The following is a 14313-nucleotide window of genomic DNA, read 5'->3' on the forward strand; positions in this document are numbered from 1 at the left end:
AGAGACCCTGTGCAAGACTTGCACGGTGCGAGTAAAGCCATGGTAAAGCCAGCAGAAGGGAACAGCTCCAGACCAAGGCTTTGCTTTGYATTTAGACATCCGCACTTGCTCTTTGAGCAAAGAAACTGGGTTTTGCTCTGGCACAGCTGAGGGTGGGAGCATTCTCTCTTCTGCGCCCTGCTATTAAGACCATATTGTCTTAAATCGTGGAGGAGGCTCCAGCACAGCTTGGCTGGCAAAGCCCCCTCGCACCTTCATACTAGCACAAATTCAGGAGCAAAGCAACCTGGGCAAGCAAAGGAGACGGGACAAACCGCAGGAGCGAGAGGAGCAGTTGTGGGGGGCCTGTGCGCTCGCCCTGCTCTGCAGCACTGCCACCAGCAAGGAAGGACCTCACCGCCTCCCAGGAATAACCGCAGCTGGCAGCGCACGTCCTCCTGAGTGGATTTGCACTCGGCCAGTCTTGTGCAAACTGCTCTCCTGGCTCTTCCGCAAAACCTGGAGACTCTCAAAGGTATTTCACTGCCTGCTCGTAACGAGCCTCCGTCAGCCATGTAGACATTAGCAGTGTAAAGCATATGTCCAGGGACAGGCCAGGGAGCTACTGGATGAAGAAACGCTTCATAGTTTCCAGTTCTGCTCTAAATTAAGCAGCTAACCTTTGCAGACACGTTTCACAGTGACTGCGAGAAGTTCTGACCCTCCTTGCGCAGCTACATCCTCTCCCAGGACACCAGTCACACCGCAGGGTCGAGCCGGGGGGCAGAGGAGGCCGAAGGAGCCCGTAGGGGTGGCGATTTAGGAAATCCAGCGCTGYAGGGCCTGGCCCCCAGGGGCAGGGTTTGCACAGGGGGTTCAGAGCACACACACAGACGGCCCGGGGCACTGCAGCGCCCCGTGATGTGCAGAGATGACGATGCTGAGACCACACAGTGCTTGCGGCCAGGCTGCCCCGTGCTGGCACTGCGGTGGCAGGGGGATCCCAGGGCACGCGACGGAGGCTCGCTTTGCTACTTGGAGCAATGTCCCCGGAGCTGGGAGCTGTGGAAGGGGACATTCCTGGGTCCAGGCACTGGGGAGGAAAGAGTGTCTCCACCCTGCAGTATCCCACAGACCCCAGGAGACCAGGGAATTATTGCATTAGGCTCCAAAGCCCCAAATGCAGCCTGTAATTTCCACGGGACAGTGCAAAGACTTCCCCAGCTAAGCTATCATTTCCTAGCGCCGGTGTCCATGCAAAGTCAGCAGCTGGGAGCAGAGGCGGGAGGGCAAAGGGGAGTTTGGGTTTTGCTCTCCCTCCTCCCATGCCTCCCCAAAAGAGATTTGAAGTCAAACAGGAGCCACCCTCCGGGGGGCTCCCAAACCATGCCGGATGCTGACTGGAGCCGTGCCGGCAGCAGCGCGCCCCCGGGATGCGCCAGCCCCATGGATGGGGAGCTGGGGCTGGTGCAGCGCAGATGGGACGCAGGATGACAGCGAGGGAGCAGGGCCACAGCCAGGCACCGATTTCACAACACCGGGTGTCCTGCAGGAGGGAGAGGAGGCGAGCAGACCGCGAGGAGGATTCCCGGCCAAAGGTCTCCCGTCACCCCGTTTGCAGCCAGGAAGGGCCTGGGCTGAGACCTTTCAGCTCGCTGCATGCAGGGGAGGCTTTGAAGTCTCTCCCGTGGAAACTGGGCAGCCCCAGGAGACCAGGGAGCGTCAGACTCTTCCTGCTGACACACAGGAGCCGCTCAGACACCGTCGCCCTGACGGCACACGCTGGAGTCAGAGTTTCCAGCAGAGCCGTGGGGCTCTCTCCGCCGTCCTGTTGTCTCCGAGTGACCCACTCCCTCCAGATTGCCTCAAATCTCGAGTCAAGAATGTTGTTTGGGTTGCAGAAAGCATTGCTAAAAAAGAAAAAAAAAAAGGGAAAGGGAAAAGGAGGCSGGAGGGGGGAGAAGGGAGGTCGAAGGAGAGTTTGCCTTGCGCCTCTGCCCTGACCTTTGTGTTTTTTTGGAGAGCGGATCGCAACCGCCTGGCGTAGACATTTGCCAGACGCTAGCGCCTTCCCGCCGCGCAGCCCAGCCGAGGCACCTCAGCCCCGGCGCAGGGACACCCCGGGGACCGCCTGCCCCCTCCGCCGAGCGCATCCCCCCCCGACGCTCGGGCACCGGGGCTCGGTGGACCCCAGCCTGCAGCTCGGCCAAGGGGCGCGTGGGCGCTCACGGACCGCTGCCCCCCTGCACCGCTCCTCGCGGGAAAAGGGCACTCTCTGCCAGCGTCAACACCAGAAGTCTCTCTGCGTTTTAAAGAGGCTGGAAAGAGCCACAACTGGCAAGGGAGAGGACGTGCAAACGTCCAGAAAGGGCAGGCGCCCTGACGGCCGCAAGACCTCCAGGAACCAGCCCCGGAGCCCGCGCTACATTAAGGGCTGGTTCTTTTCCCCTTGCCCCCCTGTTCTGCGTTTCCCTTTCGGTCAGGGCCTCAGGGCTCTTTCCGCCCAGGCATTCGCAGCGTGAGCCTGGTCAGGGGACCAGATGCAAAAAAAAAAAGGGGCTCCGGTTCGTGGATTCCTGGATCTTTCCACCACACAAGCTACACAGACGTTGCCCTGCTCATTTACACCCATCCTGCCTGGGCAAGGTTGGAGATGCCAAGGGACAGGGTCTCCCTGGCTCCTACTTGGAGTCTTGCAACTGCCCTTAAAACAGCAGTTGGGATCTTCACCCTTTAGGCGTCTGCCTTTAAAGCCAAAGCCTAGGAGGGGAGCTGTAGATGCTCTCAGGCAGCAAGGCCAGTACACAGTGAAGTCATTAAATAAACAGCCCTGTCTTCAAGCACCCGGAGCCCGGAGGGGCTGCAAACCACCACCTGGGACGCAGAGGGCCAAGGAAATTAAAGAAAATAGCGCGAGTGGGAGGACATGGCAGCTAACGGCTCCAGCAGAGCTGAAACTTCTTGGAAATGTGGAAGAGGCAGAAACAACATTTCCATAAGTATAAAAGAAAGCTGCTCAGAAGGAGCCGTGCTTATGACAATCACTGTTTTTGGATGCACACAGTACATTTAATAGTTCTCTGTTCATCCAGGCAGAATGAGCTTATCCTTAGCAGGAGCATCAGATAGTTTTGATTCTTTGTTATGGCCGTGAAGCATCTAGTATCCTTGCCAAAAGCGGCCTGACAAACCAGTGTCTGTCTGTGGAGAAGACGACACTTGCAGCACGTGGCTCCAAATGCAGGATTTGCAAATTAAAGGCAAACCTGGGCCAGATTTGGTGGTTTCAAATACAAAACTCAATAGCATTTGATCAAAGAAACTGGAACAAACCCAACCAAAATAGATACTGTTCGCATCAGTTTGGTGTAGAAAAACAAAGCAAACCAGTACAGGCATCTGTCTGGCCCCTGATGAAATACAGACGGCAGAGTATCAGCTCTGGATGAGATTACGCAGCGATAGGGGCCACTGGCCTAGAGCGAGCAGGACAGCTTGTTCCCAGCTCCTGTCACCAGTTCAGGGCTTTCTTTGAAAGCTCAGCAACAGTGACATGGAGCTTACAGGAGGAGAGGTTTAAAAAATGTCATGAAAGTCACCTGGGAACAGGGAAAGAGCTGTGGAAGTTTTGTATTCGCCCGAAGTAGACAGTAGCATTGAGGTCTTATCAAAGCCCGTCTCCTGTGCCAGGAATACAGACGAAGCCGGGCAAGAGAGCCCATTAGCAGCGCGGGAGATACTGGCTGCCTGGAACATGAGATTGCAGGGTTGATGGGAGAAAAAAAAACTGTGCACTTCTTTAGATGGTAATATTTCACTTCCCTGGGATAGCCTTGCCTTCCTAGAAGGCAGCAAAGCCAGACAGATGATGCCTCAGGAGAGCAGCAGACCTCAGAGCAAGAGGAAGCCATGCACTTAAGCATGTCCTTGTTTTGTGTTTTAAGCTGGGAAAGGAGAATGGAGCTATGGGAAACTGTCCCCTTCGGGGACAGCTCATGGGGACAGCTATGCAGCAGCACTAGGCCAGTGTCCCCTGGGGACCAGTGACCCCCAGCAAGCGGAAGAGCCTCCTGCAGAGGGGGCCTCTGAGAGCCCGGCATCCTGGCCTGGGGGCCTGTCCTGAGTCACGAATATTTTTAACCTCCAGAAGATGGGGAGGCCACGTTCTTTACCTAGCCTAGCTGTCGAGATTTTGCTTTTCCAGAAAAACATCCAGGCCTTCTGAAAGCCTCCAAGCTGCTGGCCACCAGGACCTTCCGAGCTGCCAGAGATGTGACGCTGGTTGACACTGTCCAAGCACCGCGCAGCAGATGTTACTGGCTGCCACTACCCGCCGCACCACTTTCCCTGGAACGGTGTCTCTGGCGGCAGGAACAAGCCTCTCCGAGTTGGGTGGTTCTTCCCGCTAACCCAGAGACGCAAACCACCTCCCACACCCGCGCCGGCGAGGGAGGCTCGAGGCGAGAGCCCTGCTGCAGGTCCCCCGCGCCGCTGCAAGCGCCGCGGCCGTGCTTTGGCTAGGAAGCAGAGGTGTTACCTCCCGAATTAAAGGCCACGGGGGCTCAGGGTTTCTTGCAGACAGTGTGAAACCACACACAGCTTTACTGGGATTTTGTCTCCTTTYAGGCAGTGCAACACCCTGTCTCTTCTTTTCTCACTTTAAAGAAAGAGTTTCTCTGAATCATCTGCGAATCCAGGCCCAGCACAGTGAGCTGTGCTTTCCAGGCACACTCTTCCTTCCCAAAAAGACTTGCTTCCTGGCAAAGTCCCCACTGTACAGCTTGTCCTTCGCAACCCCATCCACGATCCACCCGCACATTCCTTCTCCTCGCAACAGGGACCTCGGAGAGATAAGGATCTTTGCAAGGCTCCCCAGGGAGGATGTTTTGGCTGGGAAATTTCAGTGGAAAAAAGAGGGTTTTTTTAAAAAAAAAAAAAAAAGAACATCCTGAGGGAGTCTGGCACCTGCTGAGCTCCCTAAGCAACTCCAGGCTCCTCGGAGAATCTGAGCTGCAGCCGGGGCACTGGCAGCGGCCGGCYGATGGGCGGTCGGACTCCTCCTTTCCTTTCCTCGCGGGAGGAAATGCTTCAACCACCGCACTGGAGACGTCTCCGCGGCCGAAACGCGCGGAGGGCCGGGGCTGGCGAGCGGGGAGCTCGGCCGGCCGGGAGGCGCTCGCTGCCGGCGGGAGATGGAGCGCTCGCTCCCTGGCTCCGCGGGGCCGGTGCCCCCAGGGCAAGGCGGCGCTGGGAGGCGACAAGCCTCCGTCGTGCTCTGTCCCGCTGCAGGTCGCCCTGGTGCAGGCTCCCCGGCCCCGGTTCCCCCCAYGCGCACCCCCAGCTTAGCCTCGGCGGGGTCCCCCGTCCCACAAGGATGGGCACAGCATCCCAGCCTGCGCGAATGCCAGCTTGGCTTCTTCCTCCTGCCAAACCCAAGACAAATTCCTGCCGTTACAGCGGCCCTTTGGTAGGCAATTTATTTACCTTGGATGCTGCAGCCTTATCGTTGAGGGAAATGTTTATCCTAAATATTTAATAGCAGAACTGCATAAACCGAGGTTTTCTGGGGAAGAAGCCCAGGCTGCAGTCAGGAAGCAGTCGCTAACATCTCTTCCCCTGGTACTGCAAAAGTTAAAGATACTTTCTTGCTTCTCCCCAAGAATCACATCCTCATCTCCTCAGAACCAGATCTTTTTAATCTGGCCAGAGGCCTCCTCATCACTTCCTGATGAGAAACACAGGAGACCTAACAACAGCCCTTTTAAAAACAACATCCTTGATTCCACTAACTCGTTAAACAGAGAGAGCCTGAAAAGTGCCAACACTCCTAGGAGAAAAGACGAGAGAGAGAGAGAGGAAAGAAAAAGCAGGTTATTTATAACGCCAGGCAGCATTAGGGTCTATTCAGTCTCTCCTGCAAACTGCCTGCTGCTAGGAGGTCACTCCCCAAAAACCTGCCRAGCCCGTGACCTGCAAGCACAATATTTGATCTGGCACCTAGGGCGGGCACCAGCTTTTGCAAATTGGGAGACTCACTCACATGCTCCTTAACACCCGGGAGATCCAGGAGAAGAACAGCCACGCTTTGGGAAGGAGGCTCTTAGCTCGGTAAGTTCAACTCTATATTTATTGTGATATATATTTTTTTTAAGCTTGATTTCCATAGCCTTGCTGGGCGGGYGGCATAACGCCGAGCGAGGGTGCCCCGCGCAGCGCGTGCCAGCAGCATGGGTGGCACAGCGCTGCTCAAACTAATGCCGCGTCTGCGTTGCGGGGAGCCCCCTCCGCTTTAGCAGCTCTTCACGTACTTGGCACAGGAGGCCGAGCGGGGGGATGCACGTATATGTCGAGAGACACCCAGGCTTGTGCAGGTACCTGCTCACAGCCCCCCCGGCCCACGCAGCCCTTCCAGCAAAGCACAGCTCTGCCCGGGGTGGCCGGGCAAGGGGACAGTTTGTTTTATGCCCGGCAGAAGACAGCAGCGATGGGGGGAAGAGCGCAGAGTCCATGGCTGTCCAAAGGCAGCGATGCCCTTGCTCCAAAGGCTGCTCCGTATCTCGGCAAGGAGCTGACCCAGTTAGACCAGCAGCCTTTGGGAAGCGAGCGCGGAGATTCAGAGATGAAATACTATCGTAGCTGGCACGCTCAGCTCGGACGCCACCCCAGAAACAGCGCTGAAGCTGGCTGGGGATGGGAGAAGCAACCTTTAAATAAGGCAGGGGAGAAAYGGTGTCTGCTGAGGACAGGCTCAGGGTTTAGCGGTTTATTGAAGGGGGCACACTSAGAAAGGCGAGGGACCCCTTGGATCAGTCCTGCCCAGCACGGAGAGACCCCCGGGAACGGGCAGCCGAGCGGCTCAGCCACCCGTCAGCGTGGCTGGAAGGAGCCCCTGTGCAGAGCGGCTCTGGTATTTTACCAGGCAAAGTGCCCTGGAACGGGAGGAGGAGAAAAATCTAGTCTGCAACTGCCTCAGTGCCAAGCTCTCGGCATGCACGGAGCATCCCCGAGCACCACGCCTCATCCGCCCCTCAACTGCAAGGGCACACGGAAAGTAGAGAAGGAGGGAGAAAAGGAGAACGAGGGGGAGCCCTGCCTGCCCACCGAGGTCTCAATCCCTCTTTTCTTCCTGCGGGAGCAGCCTGCCAGGGTGCCTCGGTGGCACTGCGCTCCCCGGCTCGGAGCAGGACTGTGCCCTCTTTGTGTGCCAGGCTCAGAAATAGCACCAGGGCTAGAAATACCCTCCCGCTGCCACCGCTCAGACCGCTGCACCGGGGCTGGGGTGCATCAGGTCAGGCACAAGCAATCCAGGCAGCTCCCTGGGAGAACGGTTTTGGTGAGGGAAGAGGGAGCGGGCCACCAAGGATGCAATTTGGGAACGCCCCGTGGGTGCAGCAGGCTCCACCACCACAGCTCCGTAGGGGCACCGGTGACATGGCCGCGGGGTGCTGCCAGCCAGCCAGAGAGAGGAAAATGAGCAAAACAGCAATTTAGCTATTTGCACGGACAGGTCAGGGATGGGGACACAGCRAGGTTTCATCATGCAACCCCACGACCAACCCCTCTTGGGCAGCCCTGGCGTCCGATCCTGGATTTCCCCAGCACCAAGGGAGTTTGGGGCAGGTGCTGGAGTGAGAAACCCTCTGCCCATGTCACATAACRCGGGTCCCGGCGTGCCAGACAGCCAGAGGGACAGCCGTGGGTGAGAAACACCCACTGGCACCACGGTCCTCCAGCAGAGCAGACCTTCCTCCAAGAGCCTGGAGGAGGGACGCGGCCCCGTGTGTTGGCTGTGCTCCTGCCGTAGGAGCAGAGCTGGCAGAAGGCACGCCGGCAGCCCCACGCTCCCAGCCACGTATATAGGAGCCAGCAGGCGGGAGAGACTCCTCTCCCCCTCTGCACAGCACAGCCCAGAGCGTTTCCTGGAGGCATTTCAAGCTGTCTCACTCGCATGCTATCCCGTGCGCTAGGTTAGTCACCAGGGGAAGGATGCAGGGCCGTAGCTAAAGTCCTCTCCAGCCACCAGCGCACGTGCTGGGCACGGACGGCGTCCCCTCCGGGCGAGCGGGCGCTAGTCCCGCTCCACCGAGGCGGAAGGGGCTCTGCAGCAGGTTACCTGGTGTGTCTCTGACYGGCCAAGGGGTACAAGGCACAGCCCAGAAGAGAAGTAAGATTTTCTGCTTCACGGACTAAATCCCCATGCACTAACCCACCRTCTGCCTTGCTCAGGCCCCCCGCCTTGTCTCACGGCAGCTAGACATACGGACTTGCAACCGTAGTCAGGGAAAGCCCGGGGGAAACTGTGCTGCCTGGGAGCATTTAGCTCTTCTCTCTCTCTCTTGTATTTTAGCCCTAGACAGACTGATTTTCATAAACACAGTTAGGGTTTTGCGCTGGCTCCCTTTCCCATTTGTCACGCTAGCCTCAAAGGGCAGAGGGATGATACCKCTTTGATGTCGGGTCAGGAGAATTAGCTGAACTCAGAAAATCTAGGCTTAAGAGTCTTTTAATTTCAAAATAAGCCAGAGCTTGTTTACCAGGATTTACATCAGTTGCTAGAAGTAGGAACATCCTGCATTTTTGTGGGGGAAGGGAGAGCTGGATGAAACCCACAGCAAATCACATCACGAGCAAGCCTAGTATAAATATAGCTCCATCGAAACATGCCATGATCTTCATCAACCTGTTCTTGCAACTCCCGCTTTTCTCCATTGGGAGCGGAAATAGAGCCTGGTCAGATGACGCCCATCTGAACTAATGAACTCACGGAGCCGGCCACCACGGCCTCTCGCACCCTCTCTGGGCAATAAGAAACACTTCAAACATTCAAACATGGTTCCCCTGGAGCTGCTGCCTGTGAACCTCACAGTGGGGCCCTGCCTTGGCCCCTGGCTGCGAGCACCCCCTGAGCTGCAGACCTTGGACCCTGCAGACCCACCGTGTTAAATATCCATGCAACAAGTAGGCGCCRAGCCTGGGTTTTAGTGCCAGCCCTGCCCTCACCCACTTGCTTTGGTGGTGAAGCCCTTTCTCCTCCCTCCTGTGTATAGCCAATATATATGCAAACATTCTGGGGCAGAGTTGTGTTGCCTTACACATACTCTGCCTAAGACTACGGGCCCTCAGTCTCGCTTCTCTACCCAGCTGTGATAGAAGTACTAGTAGTAAAGATTTTGCAGGCAAATAGCCACTGAAATAGAGGTTTCCAGAAAGCACGAGGCAAAAGGGTGGAGGTATGGTAACTTCAGAGGAAATGTTTGCAGACACCTTTTTTTTTTAAACTAAGATTCACACAGGACCCTTGTTACTCCAGCTCTGCTGCTGAGCACCACCAACCTAGCACCAGAGCTGAGACCAGATCCAAAACCTCGGAAGTCCCAGGCCACAGGGTGCAGCTCGCCTGCTTCTACCATGTATATCAGACCTGAAGTTGCTGACGGTTTCCTCCCCCCCACCCCATGTTTCTCCTCCTCCCTACAGGTTCCTCCAGGGTCAGCATCATGCATTGGGCTACAGTCCTGATAGTTGCTGGTCTCTGCGGAGTCTCCCTGGGCCAGTACGATGAAGAAGATGATTTGGCTTGGTTACAGTACTATATGCGACAGTCCCGGCTGTCATCCTATAACTACATGCCATACTACGAGGATGAAAACACCCCCTATGTTTACTCTTATCTTCCGGCTCCAGACACGGAGGCAGAGCCTGGCCCTGAACCTCAACAGGCCCCTTCCCGAGAATGTCCCCAAGAGTGCGACTGCCCCCCTAACTTCTCTTCAGCCATGTACTGTGACATCCGCAATCTGAGGTATCTGCCCTTCGTGCCTTCCAGGATGAAATACGTCTACTTCCAGAACAACCAGATCACCTCCATCCAGGAGGGGGCTTTCGACAATGCCACGGAGCTGGAATGGCTCGCGCTGCACAACAACCAGATCACCAGTGAGAAGATGGGCAAGAGGGTCTTTGCCAAGCTCAAAAACCTGGAGAGGTTATACATGAACAACAATAACCTAACCAAGATGCCTGGCCCCTTGCCCCGGTCCCTGAGAGAGCTCCACTTGTCTTACAATCAGATCTCCAAGGTCCCATCCAGTGCTCTGGAGGGCCTGGAGAACCTCACAGCCCTGTACCTCAGCCACAACCAGATTTTTGAAATGGGAGCATCCCTCAAAGGGCTCAACTCCTTGATCCTTGCTGATCTGAGCTACAACCTCCTCAGGAAAGTCCCTGACGGCCTCCCAATGGCTCTGGAACAGCTCTACCTAGAGTACAACTACATCAACACCATTCCTGATGACTATTTCAAGGTCTCTCCCAAACTGCTCTATGTAAGGATGTCCCACAACAGCCTGACAAATCAGGGTCTCTCTACCAACACTTTCAACAGCAGCAGCATCCTCGAGCTGGACCTCTCTTACAATAGGCTTCAGAAGATCCCGCGGGTCAGCACCAACCTGGAGAACCTCTATCTTCAAGGGAACCAAATCAATGGTGAGCAGATCTCTGTCAACCAAAGCGCGGTCGTGCAGGGATAGCAATAATGTACAGTGGTCAGTGCAGCAATGAGGACACAGAGTCTTTTCCTCCCTGCTGGTGGCTGCCCCATGTAATGGTCTGGGCAGGAAACTGCATTCTGGGAGACTTAAGCCCTGCAGGTGGCCCTTATCAAGACAGGAATGGGGCCTGTTGTGTCCCAACACACACCTGGAGCCAAAACTCCCAGCTCTGAACACTCTCCTGCAGACACTTGCAGTGATCAGTTAAGCCATTAAACTAATTTTCTCTAGCAGTTAGCAGGAGTCTCAGCATCTCCTGGTGAGGGTCACCAGGGGCCACACCCCAAGAAACCAGCTGTGGGTGGAAGCTGCATGGAGAGCCTGGGGAGGGGAGTGCAGCTTTGCCTTGGCTTGTTCCTAAACCTTCAATAATCCGCGAGGTGATGCTGCCTCAAGCTCTCCTTGTGCAGGGCTCTGACCAGCCCCATTGCAGGAGGAGCGTTGCTGCTCAGCGCTGCCCTCCTCTCCCTCCCTCTCCTGYGCGTGGGAAAGCCTTGCCGGGCTCCCGGCACAGCCCAGGATGCAGCCCACGGCCCCAAAGCCACTGGTGGGATCCAAGCCCGAGCACGCCGGTCCGGTGCCTAAGGGGTGTCCAACACCTGCAAGGGGCCTTTCTGCTCCTTCTCTTGTCCAAAGAGCCCCCCAGGGTGGGTCTGAGAGACGCGGCTTTCCCAGGTGGCTCTGCTGGAGCCGGTGCTTGGGGAACTGCACGTCCCTGCAGCCGTCACAGTCTGAGCAGCTGAACCGCTCATCCCTTCTGCTGCTGGCCAGGGCCYGCGACAGACAGGAGCTTCTCTTTATTAGAACCATCAACACGGCGTCTTTTGCCAGCACTAAAATTCACTCCATTTAATACACAAAATAAATAAAAGGAACAGATTGTTCTGGAATTGCTGTTTATAAAAACAGCTACAAAATAACATACAAAAACTCCTGGAAAAATCCTCTCTTGCTTCCTTCACCTGCCAGGCCCTCAGGTCAGGACTAGGAGAGGTGAGAAAGCCCTGGAGCAAGCCGTGTTGTGTGGCTCGGGCTGAGGAAGCATTCGTGAAGCCATCAGCTGTTGCAGGGGAAACACACAACCCCGCACCGGGGAACCAACAGAAATACAAAAACAAGAACAGATTCCCAAATGTTTGCTTTCAAAATTTGTAGCTGTTAAAGTCTGCCCACAAATGCCATGAAACCACCGCGGATGTGCTGGCAGTCTGTTTCCAGCTGTGGGTTTTGCAGCTGACCTTCAACGCTTACCAAGCTCCTCGGGAGCCCCTCGCCCTGCGGAGGGGAGCGCTGCGGCGGCAGCACGGCCGCCCCGGTTCCTCCGTGCACCCGGGAGCTGCTCGGGGAAATGCTGTTGCCCTCTCCTGGGCTGACAGTGATCTCCTGCGGCACCTCTCCGGCAGAGGAAAACTCCCGGCCTCTCCTGTGGGGCCTTTTCAGAGCGACCGTGCAGAGTTTCGCAGCCCTTGTGAGCTAGGTACATTCAGCCCCGATAGAGAGTTTAAGGGTGGAACCCTGGACTTGTCACTAACGCGCTTTAGTCTCTCTCTGCATGGTCCTTTCTGGCTCCCTGGGCAGGCTGGTCCCCGTGGGTGGACGTGCAGCACCAGGCGCCAAGGAAGCTGCTCGTTCCCCGAGCAGCGCCAGGGCCTGGAGCTTTGCTGCCCTCTAGTCGGTCGCTGCTCTCCCAAATCCTGCACAAAATCTGGAATTTGCTCCGTGTTCTCCCTCCGAACCCAGACCCAGCAGGGACAGTCAGGCAAGGAGGGACCGGAGCAGTCTCCTCGCAACTGCCGCAAAATGCTCTGCGCAGCGACCCTGGTGTCTCACATTCACCCTGCGGCCAGGAGACACAAGCCACGTGGTTATCCCAAAGTTCAGTGAGGCTCCAAAGCCTTTCCAACGTGTGCCTGAGTTTTCCTGCCTCGGGCAGAAGAGGTGCTCACAGAAACGTGCCCCAGCTGAAATGAGAGGGGATGTTTGCTGGCAGGAGGCTGCCCCTGCGCAGCCCAAGCCCCGCGTCCCGCGGGGACCGGGACGTCCTCCCTGCCAGGCACGCTGCCTGTGTGGTCCCGCTTTTGTCTTGGTGCCTCAGGGAACTGGGGACGGGAGGGTGTAGCGTGTGAAGACTCGTCAGAAAGGCTGCAGACGCAGTTCCCAGTAAAAGGCAATGTTTTCGTACGACTCCACCCATGCTGCTGTTCTTTTTTCTACTAGCTCTCAGAGCAGCGGAAGGGAGATGGAAAGGACGGCCGAGAGCCCGGGCCATGGGAGCGGGACCAGTGCCCTGTTATGTGGCTTTTGAACACTTGAATATGCACAAAGTGTTGTTGGCTCCTTCTGACTCCAGCTAGAAGAATCAGTAACTCTTTTAGCTAAAGAGGGAAGGGTATTTGGACAAAATTTTGGGAATAGTTGGTGATCCGGGGGTGCTTTCAGTTTTTTCCTGAAAAAGGAAAAATCTTAACAGAGGCTGACTGCCAGAGGTCGGTACCCATCAGACCCACCTCCAGACCAGGCTCACAGTGTTCCCCCAAGGTCAGTCACCTCCGAGGGTGCTAGCCCGCATCCACGCACCTGGGTCTCCGGAGAACTCTTGGGAAGGCTGCTAGGGCCGGGTGCTGCTAGGTCCAGCTTTGCCCTCCAGAGCGAGATGGGGAAACGCAGGGGCCTGGTTGCTATTAGAGGTTTTGTGGGTCTGCTCTGTCCAGTTATTGCTGATCTCCAGCGGGGCGTCATGCAGGTTAGTTAAGGAGGCTGGGGCCAAAGCCAGCTCTCAGCTCTCGGTCTCCCTCCCCCGCAGAGTTCTCCATCAGCAGCTTCTGCACCGTTGTGGACGTCATGAACTACTCCAGGCTCCAGGTGTTGCGGCTCGACGGGAACGAGATCAAGCGGAACGCGGTGCCCCCGGACGCCCCGCTGTGCCTTCGGCGCGCCACCATCATCGAGATCTAGCCCGGCCCCCGGCTCCCTCCCCGTCCTCAGGACAGTGCTCCCCCCTTCCCGGGGAGACTCTCACTCCCATTTCAATGCAGCTTGACGGTTCGACTTGGCTTCCGCAATAGCGCAATAAGGGTACGCCAACAACAGCCTACGCAGGTGCCCGGCCAGGATCCGTCCATCCCCAAACGCTCCCCCTTCCCGGCTCTCTGCAGGGAGGGGACGGGTCTCGGCACGGTTCCCCCCGATCGCCGCTCTCCAGAGCGCTGCTGCGCCGCCCGCGTTTGCCGCCTGCCGCTTCCACCGCTTCGGGTGGGACACATCCCATCTCCAAAACGTGGCATCGAGCAACCAGCTCCAGCTTGGAGGGTTTCAGGTGCGTGTTCTGCAGAATGAGCAAGTTTAAAAGGATTCATCCCGGGCCAGGTTTTTGGCCTCAGAGGTCCCTGGGAGGTGCCCCTGGGAGGTGGGGAGCTGCACAGGGAAAAGGTTAAAGATCTCCCAGCTGACAGCAGCCCTCACGCTAGGATGGGGGAGAGCAAGTCCACGCTTTTCCCCATCTGTCCCCGCTCCAGCAGCCTCCTGCTCCAAACAGCTCCAGCGATAAAGCTAATGGGATAGAAACCTTTCCTGCTACTGCCAAGCAGCCGTCAGCTGCTAAGGTTAGAGGGAAACTGCCCTGAGAAGCAGGCTGTTCGCGGGTGTCTCTGAAGGTGTTCCCTACATCCTCCAAGGCCGCCGGTGCAGGCCAGCGAGGTGAGGGATGGGGCACACATGGACGCGGCACATTTGGCTTCATCCTTCCCACCAGCTTGGTGGGGAGCTCTTCCCCCACCAGGCA

At 56.8% G+C, this 14313-nt stretch overlaps 1 protein-coding gene across 1 annotated transcript; it reads left to right on the plus strand.

The window, feature by feature from the left end:
- Nucleotides 1-5865: 5865 nt before the first annotated feature.
- Nucleotides 5866-13556, plus strand: FMOD (fibromodulin). The gene is made up of 3 exons (XM_026077295.1): nucleotides 5866-6087; nucleotides 9457-10467; nucleotides 13336-13556. The coding sequence occupies exons 2-3, from the start codon at nucleotides 9477-9479 to the stop codon at nucleotides 13485-13487; spliced, it is 1143 nt and encodes a 380-aa protein (XP_025933080.1). The 5' UTR covers nucleotides 5866-6087; nucleotides 9457-9476; the 3' UTR covers nucleotides 13488-13556.
- The last annotated feature ends 757 nt before the right edge of the window (nucleotides 13557-14313 follow it).

This window comes from Apteryx rowi, unplaced genomic scaffold (genome assembly GCF_003343035.1).
Source record: "Apteryx rowi isolate R43461 unplaced genomic scaffold, aptRow1 scaffold_45, whole genome shotgun sequence".
Classification (NCBI taxonomy): domain Eukaryota; kingdom Metazoa; phylum Chordata; class Aves; order Apterygiformes; family Apterygidae; genus Apteryx; species Apteryx rowi.